General features: G+C 31.7%; 1 protein-coding gene across 3 annotated transcripts in view; it reads right to left on the bottom strand.

Annotated features, from left to right (window-relative positions):
* LOC119832946 (fasciclin-2-like) overlaps window positions 1-22,916 on the bottom strand; it is a 97,599-nt gene extending 74,683 nt beyond the window's left edge. For 2 of the 3 annotated variants that reach the window (XM_038356777.1, XM_038356776.1), the window contains exon 1: window positions 22,459-22,916. In XM_038356777.1, coding sequence (XP_038212705.1) covers window positions 22,459-22,525 — 67 coding nt within the window. In that variant the 5' untranslated portion in view covers window positions 22,526-22,916. The remainder of the gene's footprint in view (window positions 1-22,458) is intronic. The other variant, XM_038356779.1, reaches the window with a different exon arrangement.
* Between the last annotated feature and the right edge of the window lie 2,880 nt (window positions 22,917-25,796).

The following is a 25,796-nucleotide window of genomic DNA, read 5'->3' on the forward strand; positions in this document are numbered from 1 at the left end:
AAGTAATAAATGTTATTTGCAGTTAACAATTTTCTTTTTTCTTTATTACAATATTTATGGCAAGACTAGGTATAAGGATACAACTGCCCATATTCGGATAGTCGAACATGGGGTCAATCATCGAACTAATTTGGTATAATTAAGTTTTTGTGAAGATAATTCACGGTACAATGAACTCTAAAGAACTGCATAAGAAAGTAATTAACAAGCAAATCTCATGGGAAATAACGAAGAAGTAAGTTTTTACATTCATTAAGATTGCAGTACTTCAGCTATGGTATTATTGCTTGAAACGATCATTAATATCGTTCCACTTAATAAACCTTTTAGTATACGATATAACAAAGATCTAACTTGTATTTAATTCAAACTCCCAATAAAATTTACGGATAAATACTAAAGTAGAAATCTATTATGTTGCGGTGTGGGCGGAGTAGGATAAAGATCGTTTAAATAAATTTCAACTCAAAGCCTGGATTTTTTCGCTACAACAAGCTTTTCTTAATGCTTTAAGCCGCGCCCCATATGGAAAGGTTTAAAGAATTCAAATTTTAGCGAATTTATATAAATAATTTTAATCGAGTAAGAATATGTAACGCCTCGCTCGTTAAACAAAGAAAATATTCAAATAATGTTATAACCTAAATCTGGATATGAGAGAGTTCCCAAAATTAAGGTACCAGGGAAGCAGAAGGGTAAGAAACTAATTGTTGTACCCACTTGCCTTTCCTTTTCGCAACTTATTAGGAACACGGCTCATTAAACTCAAGCCCATTTGCGCAACTATGTTGTTGAGAAGCTTTCGGTTACAATTAGCTAATTAACGTTTTTGTTTATATCGGTTTAAAACTAAACCTAAAATGAATACAGGATTATTAGCTTAATTTATTATTTGAGAACCTTTTTCACGAAAATACGTTATATTATACTGGTTATATCATCTAGATTTCCTTTATTTATTTTGCTGCATATGATATTTTTTACAACTTATACTATTTAATACATATGAATTTTTTGGTCTAATATTAAACAAATGCATTTTTTTAAATAATTTTATTAAGAGAGAAGGATGAGAGCTATTTTCATGTTTTGTAAGCGAAAAGCGTTCATCAAAGAAGCTGTTTATAAGGCGACTTATAAACTTAAAGCACTGAATAAAAATTCAGCGAATCTCTTAGTGCGCTAAGAAATAGGATTTGCGCTGTATTATTGGTTCTACAACTGTAGTAAGCTGTATTTAAAATGTGACTAACGTTTTATTAAATACAATTCATTTTACATTTAAATGGGTGTAAAAGCAGACGTTTCTTATATTTAAATGAATATAAAACTTACCTTTACATTTATAAAATATTCCTGTCCAATATATTGTCTTTTTTCTTTAGCTCTAGGCAAAAATGTTAAAGGAAAAAATAACTATTTAAAATAAGCAAGTACCGTTGAAATTCATAAACTCCTGACAGCGGCATAGACGCCTTTGGTATAATATTTATTGTTTTTATTAACTTTGTTGTACTCTTTTAATGAACATCGACTGTTGTTACCTTAACGTTGAAAAGATAAAGAGCAGCACCTCCAATTATCTCATAAAACATATTTCAAATGTACCTGGAACAAAACAGAGTTTCATAAGAATCTCGTTAAATTATTACAATTTAAAGCGTTTATATTAACACGACGAACAGATACTATACTTCAATAATATCTTCATAATTAAAATCTTTATTTACCAAAAGTAGGAAACAATATAATTAATATCAGCAGTGCCTTCAATCAAGTCTATAATTAACCAATCGAGTAGAAAGCAACGATACCAACAGCTAGCTTGAACTGCGCTCTATTTTGAGAATGTGCAAAGCTTCATATTATAATTAAAGTGTCAGAGCCAGGAACAATGCAATAGCTTCGAGCCATGAGAATCCGTTTTGAATTCAGGATGCTTGTGGAACATACGGCATCCTAAATGACAAATGTCATACATTATTGACCTGTTAATATTCTACGATGACTAAGGCTTGTGCGGTGATTAACATTAGTCTAGTTTAATGCGAATCGGAATGTCTAACGTCAAAATTGGTCAAACCATTTGTATAAAAAGTTTATTGTACATAAATTTGGCGACTATCTTAATTAATAATAAATAATAATAAGCAAATATACTATGTGGTTACGACATTTAATAAAAAATGGATACATTTTTAAGTATTCAATGGACGTATGAATTTAGATTGTATTTTAATTGTTTCTTGCCTGAAAAAAAATTACAAAATTACGAATATTATTTCTTATTACTACACGCTCTTTCAATACACAACCAGGATATTTTAAAGTCTGACAGATGAATAATATTATATGTACTCTATTATTAGCTCATGTAAAACCAGGCGTGAAACACTAACATGAGATAAATTAAAAATGTACTGGCTGTAAAATTAATATCACTTTACGACTGCATCAATATCCACTCTTAAAAACTCAAGTCGTTAATAACATTAATTTATGACCGCTGTGGGTGGGTTTAGACAATTGTCTCAGAATAGATGTAATTAAGACGTGAATATTTAGAATACGTTTAGAACTACGTGTCACGATATAAATAAGCCTATATGAATTCAATATATACTTTTATTTTTAAAAACATCAAATATATACATAATTTTACGCATAAGCATTCCCTAAATTCCTTTATATCCATGAAAAAATGATGAAATGTTGGCAAACGAAATTGCTATTCTCATCAAAAATTATTTTCTAAAGTATGGAGATTTAAAAATAGCACTTTCAACGCCTCTTTTATATGACGATGATATAATTAATATCACCTAAATGATAATTACCGCGTCAGCGGCGTACTTGACTCCTTTAGGGGCACTCTGCAGGGCTTTTGTTCAAACTGAGAATGTTCTGGAAAAGGCAACTTGATGGTACTTTTTTAACTGACACGTTTGTTTTTTAATGAGTTTCATAATAAAACCTAACTAAAATAACGCCTAGAAAATAGACTGCATAATATTGACGCCTAAAATTGTTGTAAATGAGGGGAAAAGGCAGTTTCCTTCCTACATTGTAAGATCATTGCATGGCTGATATAATTGTTTATATGTTGAGAAACTAGCTTTCAGCACGCGGTTCCAGCGGCAAGGAGATGTTTCTATGCGGTTAAAAATAGCTTCTTTTGAGACCAACCTTATAGGGAAGGGCTCTCCACTCTAAATCACCACTACCATCAGACGTGATCGTGGTCAAACGCTTCCCTATTGTGCATTCAAATTCCAGACCCAAAAATCATATCATGGAATTTGCGAGGTTGCGACGTTAATGAAAGACAAACGAACAAAAATCACACATATTTATGTTATTAGTATAGATTAATAACAATAAAAGCAGACCTTCTGGTTAGATTATATTGCGGGAAATTTGTCATAGATTTTGTAGAATATTGAAATAAAACGCGATCATATTCAGACATGATTCGTGTCAAGAGAAGTCATAAAAGTAACATGCAATGTTCGCCATTTAACGTTCATGTAAAAGAAAGTCAAACATCGTAAAATAAAAATAAAATGTCAATAATCGAATGCTGTTATCGTAAACGCGATAATAAAATTTCCCCAATGGATATTCGGTACTTTAAGCTAAATGATCCTAAAAGGCGTGCATTTTTACTGTTCTTTTTCAAACAAGGATACAAATAGTAGCTTCTAATGATAGGTGAAGATAGTAGGCTGGGCCCTTAAAAATTTTATGGCATTGTAACTAACACACAGAAACCATTTAAATACATAATAAAGTTAAGTTGTTAATATGACCTATATGCATTTAAATAAATTAATAATCATTAGGTTATCGTTATTTCCTTTACAATAAATATCAAGGTTAGGAAACGTTCTATTGTTTAAGGAACTGGACAAACACCAACTAAATATAAAATACCAAGATCAACGATTCTATATTAAACCTTCTTACACCAGTACAGTACAGCATCCGTTCCTACTTACGTAGAAAAATTTCTAAATCACTTTACATAAATGCCTAAATAGACCACTTTTTAATAAAAATACATTAAATGAATGAAAGTGAAAAGAAAAATGACATTATCCGGGATATCCGCTACCTTAATCGAACCTTATAAAATGAACAGGTACGCATTTCAAGATCACTTAAAAGATTTGCTCCGCTCAATATTGCCGGAGGGTATACAGAAGTCATAAAAAAGGAAACACTTTGGAGTGAAGCCAGCCGGCTTCCACTTATTTCACGTTGAAAAGAAACATTTTTAACTTAAACCGTGAACACTTGAATACAATATTTCGTGAGATGAAAATGTTTCAACTCCTAAAATAACATTACAATGTTTCAAAAATCACAATTTTGCCTCATTTTCTTCCAAGATTGCAAAATAGAAAACATTTAAACACTACACAGATAAAACAAAAATAGTTGTTGGAATTTCAACACTGGCCGCAAGCATTTTAAACTGAACTATGTAATTTCAAAAAAGGAATAAAAGATAAATGCGGGTTTGCATTCAAGCCGAGAGTATTTATGATCTGTGCAGTCGCTGCATTCTTGGTTTAAAAAATTAAATAAAGTTTAAGAAAAAAGTTCATGTAATAAAGTTTAAGAGTGAAATCGCGAGACCAAGCACTACAAAGGGAAACCAATAAAGCATTCTTTGACATTCGTCATTTATGGCGTTCCGCATTGCGTCCATATTGGATAGTTTTGAGGTCAACGGGGACAGTAAACGACAATGAACGACCGAGAATTCTTCAGAGAACTACAAATCTCTCATTCGATCCCCTGTTTTAAAATATATGGGATGGGAAGAGAAAATACGTTTAAGATTGTAGTTTTCAATAGATTCCGGACGTAGCTTTTAGTTTATTACGTAAGATATCGACGAAATGTTGAATTATATCATTTTTTTATTAAAGATTGAATACAATTATGTATATGTTTAACTGTGAAATATGATTAATATTTTATGTTATGTTTTGAATTAAGAATTTTTGTACGTTACATTCTTTGTCGCCATCAAATCAGTCCATAACTGTATTTACATATTCTCACTTCATAAAAAATAAATTTTCACACATTTCAAAATCATTTGCAGTTAAACGCTATAAAGTTAATTAACTGTGTAAGTAGTCGAATACAATGAAGTTATTGTAGGTTGCGTATAATGAGATGCTGCGTCTTATTAAGCTCATATTACCAGCGGTCAAGATCTCAAGTATGAAAACTGATCTCAACACAGTTTACTATTTTAAGATTGACCGTGTAGGCGTTTGTAAGCTATTAAGTATGGGATTAGAAATTACATGAAGGTCAATGACCCTTGCGTCTTCACGTTCATAATGTACTATTGTTTAAAAGGTTTTATATCAATTACACGTATATAATAAATAAATGTATCAAAATAATAGGATAGGAACTGAAAAGTGCTCTTAAATCAGTATTTCTTTTTAACTTTATGTCTATACTTATATGTATATTTATAAAGATATCCCACAAAACTACATATGACTTATAATATAATATCCAATTGCTAAATAGAGTTTTTTATACCTATTACTTACGTGGATAGTCGCAGGCAGAAGCTAGCATTACATGAATTATGAATCACAAAATAATAAAGAACTGAGCACCAAAAATGGATCCAAAGTCCCATAAACAAAGACGAAATTCGATGCACATAATTCATGGCGAACGTTAAGACAATTGCTATATTATGATGGAAAAACGATTTTAAGGGTCGTATTCCCCTTATGTCTTCTGGTTGAACAATACGATGGTTGCTCAAGGGACGACGCTTTGTTAGACATCTATTGTTGATTCTTTTGCTGTCTTAGCCGGAGGATTAGGCGTGATAATATTAGTAACAATTAGGGTGTTTTGTACAAAAGTTATGTGGTGGGACGCACAAAAAGTGAGAACATGAAACGTGTTGTTATTTACACAAAGAAGATCAGGAAAGGTAATGTACCTAATTATAAGACAAAGCATATTCTGTAATTTCTACCGCATAAATCTAAGAAACGATATTTATATCTGAATGTATATATAGGATACTGTGATATGAAATGTGATATATTTTTATTTATTTATGTAGTATTGCCTTCAGCTTATGTAATATTCATTCAAACCACAAAATTGTTATGAAACGCAATGATCCAGTACATTTAAGTATTATTTCATCAGATCAAAACAATATTGTTCATATTTCGCACAATAATAATGTTGCAAACAAGATGGATCATTTCATTTCGCACTATAAAAATGTTGCAAACAAAATAGATAATTTCGTAGTTTTGTTATAATGGATTGTTCAACTAGTTTTATCGTGAAATTCTTGTGGGATATATTTCACATTGTTTGTTGTATAAAAATGTGAAATATTAATGTTCCTATAGCAAGCACTAAGCACGACTTGAACATCCACATGCCTTTAAATCAACTTCTAATTTTGGACATGCATCCTCATAATTTTCACACATAAATCCACATCATCATCCTTATAACCATCATCTACCTCTGCCAGAGCACACCATATCACATAAAATTCAGTCGAGTCCATCAACATTAATCTTTATAAAAACAATTACTTAGCGACGAATAACAACCAAATTCTATACAAATAATTTCCTCTAATAACCTCCCGTTAAGCTCTTAATACAAAAGAAACAATAACAATTTGTTCCATTAGAAGCATGCGCCTTGGACAGCACAGGATAAAACGGCTCATTAAATAACAGCTAAGCGAATGAAACAAGAATGCATGTGTAATTGTAGTAATTAAGAAACGTCTGCTTTATAAACATTTTATATTTAAAAGCAAAACAGTAAAATGGTTTAATCAGTGTTGAATAAGGTAACTTTGTGAGTCCACATAGCTGTTTATACATAATAAAAATAAATACGAAACAATATTCCTCCATTTCTCCTTTTAAATTTTACATTTGTATGACAAGAGTAATTTATAGTGGGAATTACTTTATACGGTTTAAAATTACAAAGCACCATAGAGTTTCATAGAGCAAAAAGTATAAAATAAGACACATATTTTATAATATACGTGTGAGTATGAAAAAAAAAAAATAAAGTTATGAATAATTTAGACCCAACAATCATCACTTTACTTCTCAACTCATTGACAGCTCCATAAGTTCATAATATCCAGTAGATACCGAGTGTCATTTAACGGAGCAATAAAATGTTATATTTATGAGCCACTTGTGGTACCATAAATAAACAGATGTAAAATTTTCTGCATTTTTTTGTACGGGAATCCGTGAAAATATATAAACTGTAACTGCATGCAGTTCGTTTATTGATAACGTTATTCTTCGGTTCCACGAATAAAGAAGAAAATTAGAAGCAAAACAACTAATATTCAATATTATTCTGTCAGATAAGTGGGCATAATCTGTAAGGTAATTTTAAATTTTTGTTTCGGATTGTATAAGTAAACATGCTCAAGTAAAGTCAAACAAAGAAAATACTCGCACAAACAAAACTGAAAACAATGAAACAACTTATGACACGTGTTCTGTCGTATGACAAACTAAAGACAATTGTTCACAACTTTCACTAGTTACAGTAACTTTCATTCATCAGCTCCTTAATCAAGGCGAACTTCCTCAGTCCAAAGTTCGGGCCCCTAATTATTGTCCCCTTTATTTATTTAAAAGTAACACGATATGTCATCCACACTGTTTCCCGCCGGATGCTATACTCGTTAATGTCAATAATGCTGCCCAAGCAGTCACTTATTAACAGCTGACTCACAATAGTTAATATTTGGACGGCCTCATTGTTAGGTTACTTTAAAAACCATTTATATGTGAACTCGCTGTATATTATACGTACTTTCTCACCGAGTTCATGAGTACAGCAATAAATAAGTCAATGCTAGCGTGCTTTAGAATTTCTTTGAATCGTTTCTTTTACTTGGTATGTTTTATAAAAGAGCAAAATTTAAAAGAATAACAAAATATTTGCGTGGTTCTGGCCTCTCTTAATACAAATTCCCTGAATAAGAAAGGGAAAAATGGAGTCTTAAAAGAACTAAAGACAATTAAGTAGCTAGCTAGTGTAGTTTTAATAAACTAAAATATTTTACAACTAATAACGAATATTTTTACGAGGCCATATTACTTACCTATGTACTAGAATGTTAGTTAATTAAATTATCTTCTAACGAAATTATACCAGCTCATAAACTGTACATTATAACATACCATAATTTATTCTTAGAATCGCGTCATTAATTTCAATAACCCTTAACGCCCAGAGCTTTATTAAAATTTATGTAATTTTTATGAGCCATTTGGTTTGCCGATCAATATTCAGATATCGACGGATACAATATACTTAACCATATTTATTTCAGACGAAATGTTAACATTTCGTTTCCTTTTTAATCATAAAACATACACAAGAGTTTCATACCGGGATGTTTTGAATTTTCAAATATAAACATTCAAATAACTTGAAATCATGAGGCATTATAGCTTCAAATTAGGTAATAGCTGTGTAATGAAGTATACCTATATGTAAAAGATTCATTGTATCAGGACTACTCATATTCTTTTTTATTTTTTCCTGTTCAACTCATAATAAAAATTCTACCAATCTAAACGCTATCGCATTTCTCGCATGAGTCATTGCATTGATCAATATGATAGTAGTGTTATAAATTGCAGATATCTAAAGAGGTTATTAGCCCGGTTCAGGGTAGGTTCGGTTGAGTGCTTATCGTCTGGCAAGAGTCCAGCGTGGGCTTATTTGATGACGTCAAAGAATCTATGAAGCTTACTGCATTAAGTTTACACCCCAAGACAGAGAAAGATTCTCGTCAAAAGACCTTAGATTAAACGTTAAATAGGTGTCACTCCAGTTTTTTAGTTGTGTGATTGTAATATGACTTGTTTGGTTGCTGATTGAAAGGTTAAAAAACAAATAAACACTTCAGAGAATGAACGCAATGGCTTAAAATTATTTTGACTTTGTTTTGATTCGTTCAATTTGCTGTAAGTACTATACAAAATAATCGTTGCAAGCCGTAATTAAACTATTTTTTCTGTATTTTACAATGACCATAGAAATAACACGTTCTGATCAACCTTCCCTAGCATATAAGTTAATGTGCTTTATCACATTTTTCGTTTTTTTGCCACTTTTCAAAGCCAATTACGTTAAAAGGCAAGCCGTAAACGTCACTCTATGGTATATCTGAAATATTGATGTGGCGCATTTTTGCAACAATTAAAATTATCATTTTAGAACGAACGTACAGTTTTTCAAATAACAATCTAGCAAAAAGCGTCCACAAAGAGAATGTGCACACAATTTAGCGATGTGTCACTGAAAACCAATACACATAGGTTTTGTAAGCTTTCCATCAATCGGTTGAATTTTTTAACGGTCTTGTTTTAGTGTTCACACTGTGTCTACAATCACTATATAGTTACTTCAATTTTTTTTTATCTGCAATTACAATTTTTAAACGTATTCTAAATTGTTAGAACATTTGTTTCTTTCCTCACGATAAGACTATATATACTACCAATAGAACAAAAATAATGTCATACACAAACAATAAATTTATCAAATACGTGATATAAAAAAGACACCCGAAAATAACATATGCGAATTTTGTTTTAAAATAGCCCAACCGCCAAAGAACTTCTGACATGTTATCCCAAATTCAGAAGCTAAACAAGCTGCCATTTAAATTTACTTAATAATGTTAAACAGAGCTCGGATAGAAGCTACTAACGTAACTACCCGTGTAAGTGAAGTTTGTTAATTAATACAACGTACCTTGTGGCTTGTAATGTACGTTTTGAGCATAACATAATTTGCTTCGAGGGATAGATTGAAGCACTTGGTAATAGTTCTGCAATGAATTCTGTAAAATTTCCGCTCGTTGGCTGAATAAAGTAGGTATTTAGAAGTTAAAGACTTTTTAACGGATTTTAAACGCGATTTATTTATTATATTATTAAACCGACGTATCGAACACTTTACTGTGAGCGTGGTCACGGGGAGATTAAGTCTTTTGACTCCGTGACCACGTTAAAAGGTATTTAATTTCTAAGTGTATAATACTAGCGTAAAATCAAACACGAGAAAACACTAAAGTAGGTATTGTTTATCATAACATGACTAATAAGACGAGAACATATGAGATTTGCAAATATATGAGTAGGCTAATAAGGTATGAGAAATGACTGTTTCTAGATACTATTGACGTACGACGCTAAGAGTTCACGTTTTATTGAATAGTTCAAGACCTCCCGGTTCTCGTATTTTTTTTTTTATTTCGTAGTTGTTTGTAGTTTTTACTTCAAATAATATAGGAACAATCCTTTAAAATATTCTTTGCAATTTGTGTCTAAAAATATGCGAGAAAAAGAATAAAGAAATTTTGTAATAATTTGAAAGCTTGAATTTGAAATAGCTACAAATATTTCGACATGATAACACATGCAACAATATATTCATTGCCTAGTTTAATAAACTCGCTGCGTAATTAAATAGTGTTTATAAGCGACGAAGCTTCCAAACAATGAATTGGACATTACAAGTTGGGCCGCAATGCAGTCGTACAAATGATACCAAATTCTAATTGCGATTTGATTTCACGTACATTTAATAATGTTTTAATCAAGCTGTAGCGGTTGAATGGTATCTATGATATTAACCTATACTTTTTGGTAATATATGTAATATTTGGTAACTGGAATGTTTAATGCATGTTTGTTACATCTAAGACACTTCTTTATTTTACAATAGTATTGACTAAGTAATTAAAATCTATTGCTATAAACAATTCATACTAATTATATTATATTAGATGATAAGCTGAAGAGTTAGTTTGTTTCAGTAAAAACTTTTAAAAAAATCATTCAGCATTACATTTATGGATGAAGGCTATACAACAGGCTAACATCCTGTACGACGTGGGTGAAACCGTGGGGCACAACTTGTATATATAATGTTCCTCGTTCGAACCAATATCAATAAGTTCGAGATTATTTTCCTTCGAATGTTTTATTCACAACGATTTTAATAATAATAAAATAGACGTATAGTGAAGAACTTGCGCACATCACGCTAAGTAACAAACTTTCCTCATAAGATATCCGCAAAGTTAATCGCGGGTAACTCTGTAAACGTGGAATAAGATTGTACTTTTGTAATATATGAAGTAACTAGCTGCGCCCCGCGGTTTTACCCGCGTAAGTCCGTATCCCATAGGAATATCGGGATAAAAAGTTGCCTATATGTTATTCAAGTTGTCCAGCTATCTACGTAACAAATTTCATTACAATCAGTTCAGTAGTTTTTGCGTGAAAGAGCAACAAACACACACACATCCTTACAAACTTTCGCATTTATAATATTAAATAGGATAATTAAACTATACGCTATATGGTTATACAGTTAACAATAATAATAAAGTGAAACGTTAGACAAAATTTGTTGAACTTTTATCTCGTGTTAGATTGATTGTTTGATTTATGTAATATTTATAAGTCACAAAAAATATATCAACATGCTAAGAGTAAACATCACTTAACTCCTATATTTACTATAGAATTCTATCTATATCTTTATTATTATTTTTGTTGTTGTCCTGTCCACAAGAATTCTTTGCCTCCTTCTGAAGTATATAAAAGCACATCAATTAAGCCCTAAAATTAACGTCATTAAATCTTATCGAAGCACCCATTAATGAACTCGGTATCTGGAGTCTAGTTCGATAAGTGCATTCGAAGCTATTTATATATTTAAGCGCGCTGCTCAACTACGTTCAGGGTTTGTTCATGAAAATAAAGCGATTAGCGATTAGCGATCTAAATCCATTATTATATCACCTTATTATAACACTTTTAGAAATATAATAGTATTTTTAAAAGACTATAAAATTTTCTTAATTAGAATAAATAGTTTTTAAGGCAATAAGCACTTTTCTACTTATAAAATAATCAAAGTTGTACAAAAAAAAATTGGTATTCCCCTTGAGTGAGACTCTACAGGTGCATCTCTTATCGATAACGATTATTTTTATTTTTATCCCCGTATACAAAACACAACTTTATATGTGTATAAGTCACACAAAGCAAGAAGATATAACAAAAAAAGTGAAGACTACATAAATCTGCCGCTCGCTCCTCCGCCCACCAAATTTCATCCCTAATGTTAAAACTCAATTAAACGATCCTTCACTTGATTTCGTGGTCGGTTCCGTTTATCGTGCCACTTATGGACAGAAATAACCCGAACATGACGCTAATGAATCATTAATGTTATTAATTATATGCAATGGATGCAATCGATTGCTTTAATCTTGATGCCACTTACATCAATCTGGAGCCTCCGTTTGTTTTTACTTTATTGAACGGTTTGTTGTTTTTTTATGTTATAATTAGCGAACGAATAAAGACATTAGTAATAAAGAAATCGACATAAACATAGACTAAACCAGCCGCATTGCCAGTAACAAAGATGAATTAAGTGCGGGTTCAACCTACGCTATAAATTAAGTAATAAAAAACATATGAAGTGCTAAAAAAACATTACATTAAACATACATATACTGGAATAAACAGGTCTGTTCCCGTTGACTTCAAATTATATACCTTTTAAGTACCGAATGCTTGATGTAGGACTGATAAAAGTCTCGTCACGTTGAGGTCAAACTTCCTTATCATTATATATCAAAAGATAAAATTTAAGAGCACAACTTAAGCTACTTTCTACGAATGCAGCCTGAGAAATGCTGTAGTTTATGAGGATCATAAATTTTATTAGAAAATTACACTTTATTTATGCCTCTCACGTAAGTGAACTGCATAAAGGATGTTAAAAGAGAAATTTCTCGGGCCAAATTGCTGCCCAATTTTGCTGCATAAATGTTAAGTCAAAGCAAATACCGTTTCAGTGACATCTAATGCTGTGTTATTTACATCTCGTTCTGTATTATTTTCAACGAACCGAATGACATTTTATAAAAATAATGAATGAGAAAACTTCCGTCTTGTAATGGAACTTTAAGTCTTCTATAATTATCCAGTTTTGTTAGGGGCAAGGTTTTCTTTGTTAGCAATATTTTTAATGGTTGGTACTACAGTTCAAAATCAAAGAAACTGGCTAATTACGAGACCACGGAAATAGCCTCATACAACAAAAAAAGATTCTGCAACTAACTCTCTTAACACAGTCAAAAAGCACTGATCTATGAGCACAACGACCGTAGGACACACGAACATCCAGACAGCACATATCGCGTAAAATCATTAGCGATATACAATTACAGTGCGAACAATAGTGAGAAAGTGCTTCGACAATGAAATTCACGGCGCCGTGGGAAAAACAATGCAAATCACATTTCTCGTCTTTTTGCCTACAGTCGGTACTGTCGCGTAAAAAGGAATTTAATAATGACGTGCTTCAGTTAAATTCTTCATGGACTTTGTGCACAAGTGTACTTCTTCTAGCGTGTTTTACGAAAATACTTGTAGAATGTTTTTGTAAGGATACGTTAGCAGTTTGGGAGGTAACAAGTATAAAATTAATAGAATACATAAACTGTCAAACTTTACCCTAATTCCTCGCAACATAAGTTTAAGACAATATGTCTTAATACAAATAAATACCTACAATATAGATAAGAAATATGTTCATTCACAATTATCCATTGGGTATTATATTTTGATTAATCATTCTCGTTCAATCAACTGTTACTTATAGGGAATTACGTTTCTACGAGCCTTAAAATGAAATAAACTTACTCATTGTTTAAATTACGCACATTAGTTTTTCACTATACTTTTACTACGCACGCAATATGGCATAAGTGACACAAGTCTTATATTCATTCTTCGTATTCCATTTCAATATTGATAAACAATGGCTCATTATTACAAACAAACAAAAACAAATTTCACCTTCAAGAACATTCATCAATTGTTATTAAAAAGCACGTACGTTTCACATGAAACAGATCATGTTAAATCGGCATTGATATTAAAGGCTTTAAAATTGCAACGCTGCATAAATACAATGAAAGAGAAATCGAATCATCATGATACGTATAAAGTTGAAATTGGTAGAATAATGTATACATTGAAATATTTATTTCGTAAATAAATATAAAAATACTTGTATTTTCAATGTGATTCATGGTTAAGGCCGACGTAGGCGTTTGGTTCCGGGTTCGATCGTTTGTTAAGATAGTGAACATGGAACACTGTTTGTTCCAACCCCACAAACTAATAATAAAACACTTTAAAGTAAAATCTGCAGCTCTCTCCTCTATTTTAACAATAAACTTGCGTTAAGAATACCTTAATTTTCACACAAATTCTTTTGGCTTTACGTTACTTGTTAAAATTTAAAATCATTACTAGAATATTTTTAAGAACTAAAACAATCTTTATGCTAATAGCTTTATATAATAGTTTACCTTAACTTGTAATAATAAAACATGCATAAAACCATCTCATAGACAATAAATGAGGCGGAATAACTACCAATTACCTATCTATTTACCAGAAACATATTTTTAATATTTATACAAGATATTTATTGGAAAAATTAGGTACGCACATACGAACTACACTACGACCACTGAAAAACCGTTTCGCAGAACTTATATACTCGTATAATACTTTTAACGCGAAAGCCTCACCTATATTTTATTCACAACTCATGCAAATATTGTCGATAAGGCCTCATCTCGCAATTTCACAACCTGTAATCGAGCTATCAGTAAAAACTAAGTACCGACGGGAATTCGCCGAGCCAATTTTTCAAGCATCATTTATCACACGTGAAATCCTGTGACATCGACACATTTATACACTTCATGGTGATGTTCTTTTGGAGCGAAACACATTATCGACCTCGATACATCGCCGCTAAGTAATTTCGACAGCTTCTCGTTCAAATAAGCTTGCCGTCTATGTTGAAAAATTGTCTTATTTTAAGTTATTAGGAAGATTTTTATGAACTTTTTGTTGTTACGAACTTCACTTTTCTGTTTCGTGTCTCCGTTAATACAATGACTCATTTTCATAAAACCTACTGCGATAACTTTTTTATATTGTCAACCATTGATTAAATTAAGAATATTGATTCGTTTGTTAGACAGTAAGGATAAAGTTAAAGGTAGGTCACAATATGATATATACTTACGATACGAATTCTTATAGGAACACATTTTTTTCGAGCAAACGTGATCAATTTCATAAACGTATCTGTGCCTATCTCTAACTTTATGTTGTATGAATAATAATGATATCAAATAGCCATGAAAAATAAATCATAATACTTATTCACACAAACTTAGCTCGTTGGAGTCCTCTAATGCCATTTAACCCTTCGCACTAAGTAGTTTTATATTTAGCAACAATAAAAATCGCTTGTAATAATTTCTTGCAAATATCGATTGAAAATAGAAATAAAAAAAATTGAAATACGCATTGGCTCGCGGTCCGTCAAGGTCCAGCGCGCGGTCGTCAATCCAGTTTGCAGACGACACACTCTGTTTGCTCCACCGGTGACCGAACTAACTGTTAGTTTACCACGTTGTGTCCAAATAAATTACCAACCCTACGAGTTAAGTTATAGATAACTAATAAATTTAATGTATTTTTGCTTTATCTATTAAACTGCTTGTTAATTGTTTTATCCTACTACAATTATAATAACATATCAAAAATTATTACTCATAACATTTTATTATTAGCTACATCTGTGTCACTTCCTACATCCAGCTGTACATCCTTTAAAATAGCACTAGATAACATACTTGAATTTATGCATAAAACCCTAAACTTTAACATTCAATTATCCAGTAAAGTATGAACATTTCAAACTGTAGTGCACTCAACTGAAATTACTGGCTTTATTTCCATGCAGAGCATAAATATCCGTCACAATAAACTCGCTCAATTATGTTATAAAATGAATCCTATAATCCACTTAATATTCGGTCGATAAAAAGCTAAGCCAATTTCTACTTATAGTCATATCCAACAATACCACTTGAATCTTGCACGGCTAGTCGAGACAATAAAACACGCGCTATGAATTTTAAATGAGTCTCGTGCATTCAAGTTTTCCGCTTCCAATACCACTTGAGTAAAAATAAATGAAATAAACTATGACTGACACGAGTCTCCGTACAAGTATGACAATCAGTATGAGCGGCGATTAAACATGTTATGTGTCATTAGAAGCGTGGATAAGGAGTTAATGAGAGTATTTATGGCAGCAACGCAAATGAGCAGACGCGTCTCTTCATAGTGAGATATTCCCCATAATCAATTAGTTGAGAGTATATGTCCTACTTCAATTGGTGTTAGAGAACTAGATGGAATGGTTTGAGGATCATTAAGGAACTTGGTTGAGAACATTATTTATGATAACAATGTTGTACCACACTGACGAAGATATTCTGTCATAAGAAATTTTTGACACTTCAGCTATGATTTATACCAGCAAATTCTCTTTCGAGTCCTAATTACCAGATATAAAACATTCCCAAAAACTCGGAAGAATACGCTAAAACTTAGTGTAATTTATCATTAAAGGCTCACCCAAGATATTCTACATCAACATAACCAAACAAAAATTATGTCTATAAATGGTCTGTCAAAATTTACTCATGAGAATATTCCAAAAAAATATGTAATTACATACAGTATGCACTTAAGTACTTCTTATTAGTAGCAAATTAGAAGGATTGCCATCCTATTATGTAAATTTTATGCACTCACATTAAGATGGAATACCGAAACTGATGCAGAATTTACATAGCCAACATGGATTTGTTAACAGACATGCTTTCTATAAGTTTAGACTAACTCTATGTATTGCTATTTGCATAATTTTCGGAAACGTTGCGGACTTGACACAACGTGTTAAATTTAGTCGACTACATAAACTACGAGCATAAATGCGAATTTCTGAATGAACAATTCACTGTGGTTGTATGACCGATTTACATGGTGGATATCTCCTCCTTTCTATTGCTTAGAATATAAAGTTGTATGTTATTAACGTTGTATCTTTATTTATCGATTTTACTTCACGGAGTTGATTTATTACTACGGATTGCGGTTTGAATTCTTATCGACAGTTCTAGAAAGCTGATCAATAAGCCTAGTAAAAACTATACAAATGACTAAAAATACTTGCGATATTACGACACAAAATTTAAATTAAGCTTATTATACACCAAGTAGGTAAATGAGGGTAGAAAGAAACGAAATTGGATTTTTTTAACAATTTACGTTAACTAGAACCATTTTGAACAATAAACCTGGAACAAATTAAAACAATTACGTTCTTCATGGTTTCAGCGACTCGCATCGCAACAAGACTCGATAATTTGCACAAAAAACCGGCATCTTGACAGTGAAATGGCGGGGAAAATTCGCGACACAGGGCTTCCTCCCAACCGGTTTACAGAGACAGTGGTCCTACCGGTTGCTGAACGCAAAAAGTGTAGATAAAAACGGAAACGCCTTTAGACTCGCAATATCCTACGGATGTGGAATAATTGTGTTAGTTATATCAGCTATTAAGATCTGTGAACGAAAGTCAGTTTCAATATTCTATTTGGGTTATTGGAATTGAATGAAATTGAATATGGAATCATTTCGGATTATTTCTTAGTGCGATTTGATGATAATGTAATTGGTTATTTCCTGAATAAAAGAGCATGACTTGAGTATCATTTAATACAGGTACTCACTTTTTTAAAACGTGGTGCTAGTTCATCATTTACGCGTCATTTCTCATCAATGGTTTTCAATCAAGCGTGTGCAGTGTGCAGTGCATAAAAGATAAATAAATTATTAAAAATTTCTCATGATACATCAACTCTTGTATAATTTCCGTCAAAGAACACACGCTGGAAATATTTTGAGGCAACTCTCAATTTTAGTGTAAACTCGAAACTGGTTTTGCTGAAGGTTATGAAATTGTTGATTTAAATATAAGCCTTGCGAATTTACAAGAATTTTAAAAAGTAATTACTGTATGGCCTAAATATTTTAATTATAACGTAAGTATAACATCACAATAAGTAAATGTGTTTTAGTACTGTATATCCACGCAATGTCCTAATATGTATGTAATCAGTGTCTCGAAACACGAAATAAAAACATTCAAACCAGTAATTATCTAGCGAAATAATGAATATACTTAGTTCTTGGTTTTTTTCCTGAATATTTATATATTTTTTTATATATTCACATTAAACAAGTAACACGTAAATAAAGATGTAAAATAATACTGAGAACCAAAGATTTGCTATATTTTTTAAGCTTGTCATATAGTGGTCTTATTCCAACAACCAGTTTATTTATTAGCTGTTATCTCTTTCCACGTGGTGTGTACTTCATCGCATTTGTTTGGAATCTAACTTAGCCTGATAAGTTATCTTTAATCAAGTCTGATAAAGAATAGCAAATACACACATGTTACTGACCTACTGCCTTACTGAGCTGTCTCTAAATTTTTATAACAATCAGCAGGTATAACCATATTATACTAAAACTGCTTTAATTGCCCTTCCTAAACTCAGCTTTAAAGCTTTGCAGGTCACAGTAAAAAAATGGTTACAGAGAAATCAAAAACGGATGCCTCCATAGTTGTCTCAATAATCCGTCCCTTCTCTACTCAAAACAATTCAAGGTTGTGCACACATTGTCTTACTCAACTTATACACCTATTTGTCTCAAATCTTATCTCTTCACACCTTCCGTAAACTACGTCGTTTTGTAAACTTTACATTTAAATGATATCATCACAACATCAAAGCTTATCCTCAGCAATACGACTGTCACGTAACGCAGAACTGGTCCTACGTGTGAACATGGAGTGATTCATTCGACCCACATCGCTATAGAAACGACTATAAAAGATAACATAACTCAACCTCTTGAGGACGTGCAACATAATTGCAATTATAATATGCTAGCAGGAAAATTGGAAAAATGTACTTTTACTCTCTAAGTCTGTGGAAAGGAAATGGAGCATAACTTCCGGTTTCTTTAAATAAGATAAATTCAGTCGTGAATATTATTTTTATTGTAACTTCACCATATTTTAACCCGGTTATAACTAATTTTTATTGTAGCTTTCCATCTAGTTCCAATCAAAGTATGACTCATCTACTTCTTATGTTGACTATGCAAAAATGTCTTATTAGCGAACAGATTTTACATCTTTACTTTATTTTATTTATTCTCTTTGTAACGCTATAACACATGGACATTGTCTAAATTACGTTAAAAAAACACGGATTTTAAAATAACGGATGCACAACTAGAACATAGCCTATATGATTTCTATAAATGAAGAAACGTTCATTGCGTCTAATTGTTTCATTAACATTCAGAACTCTTACAATGAACAAATTTTAGTAGAGAACCAAACCTCTGTATTGCTATAAATTTGCTGTTTATTTAAACATGGGAATGAAACCTTGATCAACAAATAGAGCTAGCATTAACTAATCCGTATTTGTGATAACTCATTACATTCGCACCGTTAAATTTCTGTTTAATTCCACTATCAAATGTGCAACGTTCGATTCCTTTAATACTAGCCATGAACATAACCGTTATTATTACGCAGGGCAAAGACCTTGTGATCTATAGATTCATTGGAGTGTATTAATAATTGTAACAGCTTTCACTCAAGCGCAATCAAACCCTCTCGATGCCTGGTTATTTATGTCCAGGAAGCATATCAATAATACCAGCTATTAGCAGGTACGCGTTAAGCTCTTATAACTACCCGCATGCACTTAGCTTTTGCGCGATAACATTTGTATTAGGATCAAAATTTTAGCGCAAAATAGATTCCTGATACTCGGTATAATATCAAATCGGGCGTCTAAACAGGCTGCTATTCTGTGAGTAAATAAACATATCTCCAACTTAAAACTACATTCAACTACTTTTAGGCTGAAATGTTCGAGAGTTTTACTCAGAGGAAAGAGGTTCAGTTGAAAAATAATATGATATCTTTATAATTATTTCTAACATTTTAGACTAGTTATACTATATCTGACAATTATTATCAACTTGCTCCACTTCGATTCTTAGTAGTACTTAGGTATGACTACATATTCAACAAATTTTCTGTTTCAAATCATAGATACATTCTATTTTCTATTCAAACAACCACTTCCTATCTTTATATAAAACAAAAACATTAATCTGATGCGTTGTTTTATATATATAACATTGATATTTTGGCTTTCGACTAAAAATTTGCTAACTGTGGGTAACAAAGAAAAAAACAGCCAATATTCATCCACTTTAGATAGAATCTTAATACATGAAAGTTTCTGTAAGTGCACCGCTAATCTACGTTTAACTTGCTTTCGTCCTAATCAGAAGCGGTCATGACTTTGTAAAGAGCCCATTACGCCAATCTCACAGTTAATACGCTCAAATAACAAGGGTAATGACACGACAGATGTGTTAAATTCGTGTAAATTGCGTGGAATGTATGCAAAGGATGGACGTTACATGGCCGTGGTAATTAATTGTTTCAATGTGACTAGTTGTGAAAATTTTAACATAAATATTATATGGACATCAAACCGTAAGTAAAGTATTGAGTGTATAATAATAAATATCTCCGTTATTATGTCATAATTAATATATTGGACATATTTTCACTGTTGTATGTCTAAATACCGCAGAAGTTATAAAACACGGAAACCTTTTTTTGTGTGGTACAGATATATTAATTTTACGCATTACTTTTTACGTCATTACGTCATATAGTAGAATAAATGGAAATTTTGATTATCTTTCGTCATTTTTAAAAATAGATTAGTTACAATAATAGCCAATCGAAAAGGAGAACACCAACACAGGAAATCTATAGCGCAGGAAACCGATATTTTTATACGTATCAAATTTAGACAGTATTTGAAGAACTTGTCTATAGCAGTCGATCGTTCGAATTCGCCTAATTATACACTTTCCGATAGCAATTAGTACTCCGTAACCAGTTACGTGATCCAATATCAATCTTTAATACAGTCAGCAATAACTGTTTGCCATTTGTAATGAGAAATCAACTACGATAATCTTAGACGTTTCTAGCACGCTTCACGGTAATTCACGCCAGATTGACTCCGAGTCTTCGAACCGCGTAATAACAGTATCTCCAACAAATTAATTACTATCCAATATCAAAGGAATATCGCAATGATGTATTTCCTTAGACAGTTCTGGATAAAATTGAATATGAGATGATTAGTAATGGTTACTGATAAGATACGCCTCGATGATGTTAGGTGAATAAAATATGCAGTAGCAAATCTAGATAAACGATAAATAATGTGTATACCATATATTTTTTTATATACGTAAGTATCTACAGGGCGATTTTGTCGCAATGCTATAGAGCCCTGTAATACCTTTATAAGAAAAGAGTATTTAAATATTACAACGATGACTTAATTAGATCAATTTTAGAAATTTTTTATTATATTATTTATACAATATTTTTTCAAAGATGGATTGTTCGTTACGTGATTTTTTGAAGGACCAAGATTTATGATACGAGTTTCAATTATTACGTTATGCTGACGTTTGATTTGCAAAAACAGGAAAGCAATAGAATTCGTTTATAATCGAAGCCTTACATAATCAACCTCTCTCCGAAGACGTTGCAATTAAATATAATGTTGCAAATTCTGGCGCGTAAATTGCGCACGAATAGCTGTAATATTTGCCGCCATAACAATAACTGAAAATACCGATTCCATTTAGTTTCAAACGTTTCACTAGCACCTGTGAGAAAACGCGCGACCGGTCACATTTCTATTTTCTAATATGGCTGAACTCTGAATTGTTCTTACTTCTTCGCATTCGAGTTTCCGTAGAATGATATCTTTGTGCGGATAACGGGCACCAACGGTTTTTGCACAACTAGGCCTACCCCCGACCCCGCCCGTGGCTTTTGAAACGCTTCGGTTGGCGCTAATTATTTGGTCACAACGTTTTATTGTATTTAATACTAAAACAGTTAAGAAGGATATAGTCTGATTGAATACGTTTTATTAAAATTTAGTACACTAAGTAGGTAATAAAAAGGGATACAGATAATATTTCATATCCATTAAAATGTAATGCCATTATGATTTACAATAACAATTTACACATACTTAAACCCATAATTCCAAAACAAGTGTTGAAAACTAATGGAATGTAATTTCAATGAATCATGAAACATACAATAGAGCACTAACCTAATCAGAAAAAAATAATCTACCTGATAACAGGTGCACACTGTTGATAAATCTAAAATCCATAGAATAGGTTTGTAACAAAACATAATTTTATTCTTATAAGACTATACTAAAACATTAAGTAGGTAGGTAGTAAATATTAAATTAGGTGGTACCTGATATTACTGCCAACATAAGCGCGAGCGCCGCCACACCTGTCGTTCCCACACGAAAGGACTTCATCTTGTCTCTTTTCAACGCGTTTGTCGCTTGTCCGTATAAACAATAAAAAACGAGAGATTCAAATTCTGCCTCCTCAACGGTAAACGTCTTTCCTTTTCAACAAAAACAATGCACATGCGTTTTTGTTACACCTGCGTTACGCTTACATTCATATAAGATAATGTAACACACTAAATACACTTCAAAAGTTTTCTCAACATTTCTAAAAGTGTCCAAAATGCTGTGAGATTGCGAATTTTCGTAAGTCCATTGTGGGCATAAATTGCAATGTAGTCTTTGGAAAGAATTTGATCAACAAACTTGTTACGTGAAGTAAATTCAGAGACGAAAAAGAGGTGCGTACGTCCGTCCTCTACGAGCGCGAAGGCACACTGACGCGACGCGAGCGACGCCGGCCGGTACGAACGAAAAAGGAACTAATGGACATCATCCAAGGTAGAGTTGAGAGTACGTTGGCTCGACCCTATAGACTAGAGCTCTGCGTGACGCAAGGATTTAAAACTAGTTGTCGGTTGTTGTTTGTTATTTTTAATTCTTTGGATATGAGTGATTTGTCACACATTCCAGGCTATGCTGGCGATCATATCAAATGCCTCAGTTACATCCATTTCAGTTTTGAATTCAAGCATATTTTTGTAGTGCTTTTTTTGTGGTAAATGAACGTTAGATATATATACAAACAAACAAACAAAAACACTTTATTGTGCACCAAATGATAATAAAAAATAACAAAAGAATATATATATACAATAAAACAAACATTCAAGAGCACAACAGGCATATATATTTACACACCTTCATAATGAACAGAGTAAACGAAATTACAATAATATTTCCATTCCTATTTTATTCTATGCAAGTATTTTTATGTTTTGTAATATAAACATTTCTTTTAAAAATTAAAACCATTATTTATTACATGATCATGATATATACTTCCTACTGCCCACGACACCGGCCGTGTTTATCTAAGATTTTAACCGCTCCCCTCTATAAGGTAGCATAATGTCCTCCAACTTTGCCATTAATTAAAAAAGTCTACATTATATTATGAAGGTACAGATAATACTATACTAAATGGATGTATAACAATTATTATAATACATATCTACGGCCATGGCAACTAAAGATACAACTATAAACTGTTTTACAAAATCTTGTTAATAAAATTGTACCTATTTATATAAAAAGCTTCTCTATTCTAAACTTATTCACCAGTCTAAAATTAAGCAAGTGGTATAGTGTTAGATATAAAAACAATAGAATAAACTATCTATATGCGTAATATAAAGGGAGAGTTGTGACTAATCCGGTTTAATATCAGTGAGTCATAAGCAATTACCTAATTGAGTTCATTCATAAAATCAACTGCTACTGAGCGTAAGTATCCTTTTAATTTCAATAAAATACAAGTGACATTTTAATTAGCAATTTATGATAATGACCATACTGGAGATATTGGGCTTGATTGAGGAGATATGTTTCATAGCCTTATATATGCTGATAAAGTAACAGTAAGTGGATATCTGTTTTATAAAGAGTGCTGACTTGGTAACTCATAAAGCATTATTTTTTGTCATGAAGACCCCTAATCCCCGTGCAGTTTGAGCTGATATATGCCATCACTCATTTGTTTTTTCCTTTTTTTGTAGTGACTTAATTATGAGACATGCCATAATATAACAATTTCATTCATAATAGTAGTTATATATGAGTCTTCGTAATGTTTATAATGTGATATCAAAAAATAAATAATATTTTTACTATAACTATAAACAGCCTGACATATAACTTCTGACATACTTATCTTAGTAACTTTCAACCTAGATGTAAAAGAAGTGAAGCGTCCATAGATTACTTTCAGGGAATTAATTTAAGATCACGTAGCTATCTAATAATATGCTATAAACCTTTATCACCTATGACGTGAATACACTGTAGTACTATATAATCTGTGGCATATGTCACTAGGTACGATAACTATTGCAAACCAGACAGATTAGCTTGTCGCGTTTCGTTACAGTTATAACCCCAATCAGCCCTGTGATATACCGCTTGACTTGTAATGCTGTGACCTTAATTCGTATTGCACCAAATATGATGCATATCTCCTCAGTGGCTCATGATGTACCTATATGCATACATATGCATATAGGTACATAAGATAGGCATATACATATATGCCACAGATGGATCTTATGAAGAAGAAATCCTGATATTCATTCATCTTTTCTTTTAACGCTGCATTAAAAACATCTTTTTTGCACTTTTTTTTTAATTTTTAACAATTTATATATATATATATATTATTTTAGATCTCTTCCAGGCAACCTTAGATCGAGGATTAATGTTTACGATTAATAAGAGGTTGATGGTGCACAACACCAGAATTATTAAAAGATAAATAAATAAATAAATATCGAAATATTTAAAATTTTATGTGAATAGTAAAAAATCACATATATGTATATATATATACAATATACAAATATACGGATTTTATAAAATGGTATATTATATATGCCTTAAATAAGACCAAATTCATTTATCCTAATAAGCTTAGGGAGGTTATAATTTATTATTATGTGAATTTAAACAAAACAAAGCATCCAATTTACCATTAAATAATGAATAATTAAAACGACAAATAAGTATAATATTGTTATGAAATTCATTAACGAACGCAATTATGCCCTAATTAATAAAAGCTAACCATTATCTGTAAATCATTTGTAAAACCAATATTTATATTTCTCATTTACAGCATTATTTATAATTGTTAAAACATTTAAATACTTATATCGTAATAGGTGTATTGTACAATTAATGAATTGATCCTACTAATATTATAAATGCGAAAGTTTGTAAGGATGTGTATGTGTTTGTTGCTCTTTCACGCAAAAACTACTGAACCGATTGCAATGAAATTTGGTATGTAGACAGCTGGACAACTGGAATAACATATAGGCAACTTTTTATCCCGCAATTCCTACGGGATACGGATTTACGCGGGTGAAACCGCGGGGCGCAGCTAGTTCTGCTATATTATTACGTTTATACAAAACTTACCATTAGCTTACTTATGTACAAATCGACGTGGAGTACACATATTATAATATTGGATCAAACATAATATACACATACATTTTAAATCCTAATTAATACGCAAAGTATAAGAAAATGTGATAATGAAGCTCACCAATGATCCGCAACTCGATAACATTAACAACTATTACTAGTTTGATATTGCAGCCGATCCTAACTGCAAGAA

Source organism: Zerene cesonia, chromosome 16, assembly GCF_012273895.1.
Source record: "Zerene cesonia ecotype Mississippi chromosome 16, Zerene_cesonia_1.1, whole genome shotgun sequence".
Taxonomy (NCBI): domain Eukaryota; kingdom Metazoa; phylum Arthropoda; class Insecta; order Lepidoptera; family Pieridae; genus Zerene; species Zerene cesonia.